At 36.1% G+C, this 6,212-nt stretch overlaps 1 protein-coding gene across 7 annotated transcripts in view; it reads right to left on the minus strand.

The window, feature by feature from the left end:
* The window catches only part of LOC121320935 (protein FAM13A-like), an 80,130-nt gene that overhangs the window by 63,411 nt on the left and 10,507 nt on the right, over positions 1-6,212 (minus strand). For all 7 annotated transcript variants that reach the window (XM_041259796.1, XM_041259778.1, XM_041259768.1 and 4 more), the window contains exon 4: positions 3,021-3,201. In XM_041259796.1, coding sequence (XP_041115730.1) covers positions 3,021-3,201 — 181 coding nt within the window. The remainder of the gene's footprint in view (positions 1-3,020; positions 3,202-6,212) is intronic.

Raw genomic sequence — 6,212 nt, forward strand, 5'->3', positions numbered from 1 at the left:
TGTGAAATTTGCATCCCAGCTGAACAACAAGAAGCATGTACTTTTCATTCTGTTTGGCTATCTGTGGCATTATGCAGCAGGGGGGGATACTTTCATGTAACAAAAGATGTTATTAACAATACAGGACATTTTGAAATCCTCAATAAGCATGTCTGATCCTTTCTATTTTTAATAAATATCATTCAAAAAACAGATTTTAAATGCTAATGGTTGGAATATGTGACAGTTTGCATTGCTCCTACTAATAAAATAACTTCAAACTGCACAGTTCAAATGTATTGCACATTTTTCATAATGTTTGCAACAGTTCATTTTTGCTCATATTGAAAATTAGTTTTCAGTGCTGAAACCCCATCTACGACAATCTATGGTGATGTCAGAGTCAAACTTGATCAAGGGCATAATTGAATAGAGTGATGTACCACAGGCAATAAGTTTGGTTCGCCATGACTTTGTACTAGAGAATTCTGCTCCTTAAAAAAAAAAAAAAAACAACCAGGTACAGAGAAGATGAAGGTAAGCTAACATTCTCTGTTGTTTATACTTTTGAAACAATAGCCATTTTTATTACATGTAGGTGCATTCAGAGTAACCACTCCTACTCTTTAGTAACTTCAAGGCAAGAGACAGCAAAAACATTACAATGTTTTGACTATCACCGATAGCCTTGGGTGTATATATAAGTTATTTCCAGACATGTTTGCACTGGATGCCAACAAATGCATTTGCGCAGAATACTTCGCTGGAACGCATGCGCACAACTCACAAAACTAAATAAATCCATACAACAGTTTCTAATCGATTTCCACATCTGTATAACTTGGCAAAGCATTGCCTTATATTTCCAACCAATTCAGTGGATGCAGAACGTTCAGCCTCAATGTATGGGCAAGTCTTCACAAGACAGAGACAGAGAATGTCGTCAGCAATTGCTGGGGGATACTGCATGCTTGCCTTTAACAAATGGCAGCACTCTGTTTTAGTAAGGAAGCAAGTACCAATATTTTTAGGCTTATATAGTGCTCTGAAATATTATCTGCTTAGGTTTATTTAATGTTTAAACAGGTCAGTGGAATTCTAATTTAATTACATAACCTACCTGGGAAAAATATGTAAATTCTCCTCGATTTAAGTAGACCCCTAATAATCATGGATGACATGCTTGCTATTACTATAAACTCATCCATTGAGAGGAAGGGTATATCAGGTATGTAATATTATTTTCATAAAAGCATTACAAAAGAAATAACAGTTAGGCTAAATTGGTTTATTGAAACAAAAACTATCGTACATAATGAAAATATTTTATGAATTTTAGTACAGCATGTGGACCTAGTCAGCACATACAAGGACAGGCCATCGGAAGACAATACATAAACCACACAATATGATACAGAACCAAAAAATAAATACATAAAGTGGGAAACGCACATAAAGCAATAATGTAGGGCATGGCTAATAGCCAGGACCAGAAGTAGTGGACAAATGAATGTTAACAGATATTAATACAGCAATCTCCTGTGTAGTGAAGCATGGTTTAAGTATTCTCATGGTGAGTGACCTACCATTTGCTGTTCTGACTTGAGCTGGTTGTTCTTGCCACGTCTATATTCAAAATCAGAGCCTTGTTGTGATGTATTCTGTCTCTTAAAGGGACTGTTGCCTGGCCCTGATTGGATAGCAGATTCCCTAACCTACTCAGCATTGATTGTCAGTTTGCCACTAAACGTGCTTGCGCAGGTTTTTTTTATTTTATCAGAATCACACTTTTGGAGAAGTCACTCCCTGTGGAGAAGTCACTCAACAATGGAATCTGACCAACAGATATTGCAAAGAATCCTACATCATGAAGTGCATTTAACATTAATAACTATTCAAACTGAGATGTTTATTATTATTATTATTATTATTATTATTATTATTATTATTATTATTATTATTTTGATGTTTCCAGTACTTAAAAAGGCTACACAGGTCTACAGATCTGAAGGGACTAAATGTATATGTAGGCTGCTATATAGTATTTAAATATGTATCATATACTTAAAACATTAATATATGTAATTTTTTTTAATAGCATTTTTTTAAATCATTACCTGAAAAAGACCCGGGTATTTTTCTCAACATTTTCTACCAGTGCCGACCTCTAGTAATTACTGCCTTAAATTGCTAGCACGGAAAAATGTCTACATTCCACAGCAAATCCTTTGAAAAACCTAATAGAAATATAGTTGCTGAGTCATTTTAAGGAGTTTACAACAGCATGTTTGTCTTTGCCTTTGTTCTACAAACTTACCAAATATTCAGCTTGATAAAAAGGTGGTATATGATGCAAACCTTTATGTAAATATATTTTAGTGAATGGTTTGTCAAAATCAGACAGCAAACGATACAGCCTTAAAATGCCACATCATAATTTCAATAGACACTACAAACAATTGAGCTGCTTAGCAACGAACATTTTAACAATGTTTTTCAAAAGGTTCCAATTTCCTAAATGTAAATGCGTCATTGAACATGACAGCTGGAACACTATTTAACTTTCATTATCCTGATTAGGGGCTTGGCTACAGAATGGAAAAAAGCCAATTTACTATGTATGAGTCTAATTTTTAATTTAAAAACAATGGATCTTTCTACTAAAACAATATAGATTTTAAAAAAGGCCTGATTACACTGTGTTCTCTGCCACCTTGGAAATGAACAGAGAGCTCATGCATTAAATGTTGGAGTCATGGTGAGAAGTTTCAGTGCCTTGGAAAATATGACATCCAACCTAAGAGGTAGGTTTATCAAGGGCTTTATTCCAATTTGCCCAACGTTATATAAAACAGAAAACTTTTAATGTTACAAAATAGAAAGAAAAACCTAGGCCAGCTTTGTTTTGTAACACTGAAGGCAAATTTACTACCAACGCACTATAAATTCACTTCCTGCGCAATAGTCCTAACGATCCCACCTAATAGTAAGAAATTGAGTTTAAAACCTTGTTTAACATCGTCAGGGTTATTTCTACTTACTGAAAAATATTTGGTCCAAACACTGTGGCCAGATTAAACACAGTCATTCGATTGTCCTTGTGTTGTTTTTCAACGTGCGTCAGGAATTGGCACAAGTACTTCAGCAGGCAGTAATGGAGATCAGGAAGCTGTCTCAGCAGGTCTTTCAGATCTTTCTTCAATTGATCGTCATCGCTGTGAGCTACATGGGAAAATACACATATGTCTTAACATGGGTTTTCAAACTTTTTCTGAAGCTGTACCCCTTCTGTCGAGAGGTTGCAGCTAAAGCACCCTTTACAGTTTTCGCCCACTGAATGGTAACACAGTTGCAATAAAGGGCAGAATAATCTGATTACAGGGATGGAAATAAGACTCCCACTGTATAGCAGTTTGAGCCATTCCTGGTTTTACTATGAGTTTATTAAGACACTTGAGCTTGTTACCCATACACCACGGCTAATCGAGCTCGTACTAAAACCTGGAATGTGTGAAACTGCTATGTAATATGAGTCTTATTTCTATCCATGGATGAACACATTTATTTTTTCCCTGTTTAAGTAATATATCATTTTTCACAACATTCTGGGACTGACAAACTGTTGGTTTAAGACAGAGTGCCAAACAGTAGGCTTAATTCTTAAAACTTAATTACATGTCTTTGGATGCACAGAATTAAAAGAAAGTATTTTGGAATCTCTTTGGAAACACTCATACTCGCTTTCTATTCGGCAAAGTTATTATAAATAATACAAAACAGTCTGCACTGTAAATGTTTATCACGTTACTATTTACTTCTCACCTCAGCATAATTATGTGTGCCGTTTAAAATGTACAGTATCAAAAACATTAACTTCAAGATACAACTGTAATAACTAACAATGATAAACTTTTTTTTTTTTTTAATTGAAGCTAAAGATTATTTTGTCCTTTGCACTTCTTCCTTCGTTTTTCTTTCGCAAGTAAGAAATGCATCCATTTAAAACACTGAAACCATACTCAACCATCCGCTATTGCTGTTACTAAAATGCAGCCGTGGTAATAAATAAAACACAAACTGTCAAAGTATGAGTATTGTGATGACTATTTATGTTTACCAGAGCATTTACGCTTCTAAAAAATGCAGAAACACTGTGCTTCACTGATACGACAAGTTGAAAACAGCAAAGATCACAAGCAGCACAGAGCGCTCTCCAGGCACAATCGCTAGACGCCTGCTTCACTGATATATCAGACTGGAAATCCACGCAATCGAAATCACGCATGCGTACAAGTGGAAAATGTGGATGTGATAAGACCGTGCTTTTTTTTTTTCATCTGCGGCTCACTTTGAGCTGCTAAACTAAGAATAAACAATTATACACAGTGTTAGAGAACATACAGTATAAACCATTAAAAAATCACTGCAACATCATTATTATCTTTTACTTGCATTTTTATTTGTGCATTTCTGAGTCATCCTGTGTACCCCCGATGACCCTTAGAATTACCCCCAGGGGTACGTATACCCCCGGTTGAAAACCCCTATCTTAGAGCAAAGCAAATAAAAAAGATATAAAAATAAACACTAGACAAACTCAATAAAGTAGTGTTAACATTAATTGACAATTTAAAAAAATGTGATTGCCATGACTTTACCTCCATAAAATGACTTAATTATTATTTAAGTATTTTTTAAATAAAAAAAAAAAATGGCATTTTAAAAATTGATTTCTGGAGGGCAACAGATGACAAATTTAAGGCTGAATATGAGCCCCCAATGTAATAAATAACTTAATGGCAGGCAGGGATTACTATATCACATACTTAAGTATTTTTTAAGAGATTATCTTTCCAGAAGATAGATTTTTATCTAAGCATTTAAGTCCTACGCATTTTCTAGCACATACTATAATGTGCTAGAATGTGACAGGTAAGTCAGTTGAGAACAGATTCTCATTTTCAATGGTGACCTGGCCAAGAGGCTCACAAAACTGCAGCAGATTTAATACAAAATACAAATAGGTATGACCAGACAGTATCCAACATTAAAGACAAATACTACTGAGTAACAGGAGGTAATGAGAAGCAAAAACAGTACAGTTTAACAACTAAAAGAATCCACCAGCTGCAAGTCTACATTTCAATATGAATATGGTTCTACACTGTCCTAAATACTCGCTTGATACAGTATCTATAAATGTTCGACACCTTCTCAAAACAGCAGAAGACTAGGCTATATAATAAGAACAGGATCTCATTTGTTTTTCCATCAACTGCTTTGGCATAAGTCAAGTTCCAGGGCTTTACAATACAAGCATTCCTCTCACAGCTCGATTAGATGGATGTAAATAAACAGCAACACACTGTTATTTTCCAGCTGACTAGGAAAATGCCTTTAGAGATAATTATTAATTGCTCTCCCACTGGGGCTGGGGACTATTTTTGTGAAAACTTGGCAAAATGATCATCTTGATTTTAAAACAGGTGCCAAGCTGAAGGAAGGTCAGTCCGTGTGCAGTATATCCTGCTTACTCCACATATATAACCCCTAAATCCACACCCTCGGCAATGCCAACAAGGTCAAAGTTTATTATACTGAAGTACATCATTTCATGAAATATGGAAATTATAATGTCATTTTATATACAAAATTACCAGTAATGAAAACTACAAAATTATTAATGTAATTTAAAGGGGTCCCCAAGTAGCTCATCCGGTTAAAGTGCTGCTGTAGGGGGCACAGGATGAGTCACGCAGCTTGGTAGGTGCCGGTCCGTGTCCAGGCTACGTAAAGAGTCCAAACTTTGCTGGGGACTCCGAAGGGGGCGTCACATTGGCGGTGACGCTCCCGGGGTGGGGGATGGGAAACCAGCAGGGACTCTTTCTCCTCATCGCACAACAGTGAATCCTACCGGCCAGACACCGAGCACATAGAGAGTGAATAAAAAGCAGGACTGATCTCTGTTCTCTGGGATCGGTAGCCCGCCCATCTCTGCTCTGGATTGCTCGGTGTAAAAGCAATTCTGTCTTTAGGCTTGTGAAATCGGGAGGATGCTTGCACACCCTCGGAGTGTTTGTGCTGTGCAGGGACCCGCTGCAGTGAGGCGGAAAAACACAACTGGACATTCCAAACTGGGGAAAATGTAAATATAAATATTAACTGGTCACTCAAAATTTTAAAAAAAGAAAAAAAATATGTAATTTAAGTAATCTTCCAAGACTAGGGACTTT

Source organism: Polyodon spathula, chromosome 1 (assembly GCF_017654505.1).
Source record: "Polyodon spathula isolate WHYD16114869_AA chromosome 1, ASM1765450v1, whole genome shotgun sequence".
NCBI classification, from domain to species: Eukaryota; Metazoa; Chordata; class Actinopteri; order Acipenseriformes; family Polyodontidae; genus Polyodon; species Polyodon spathula.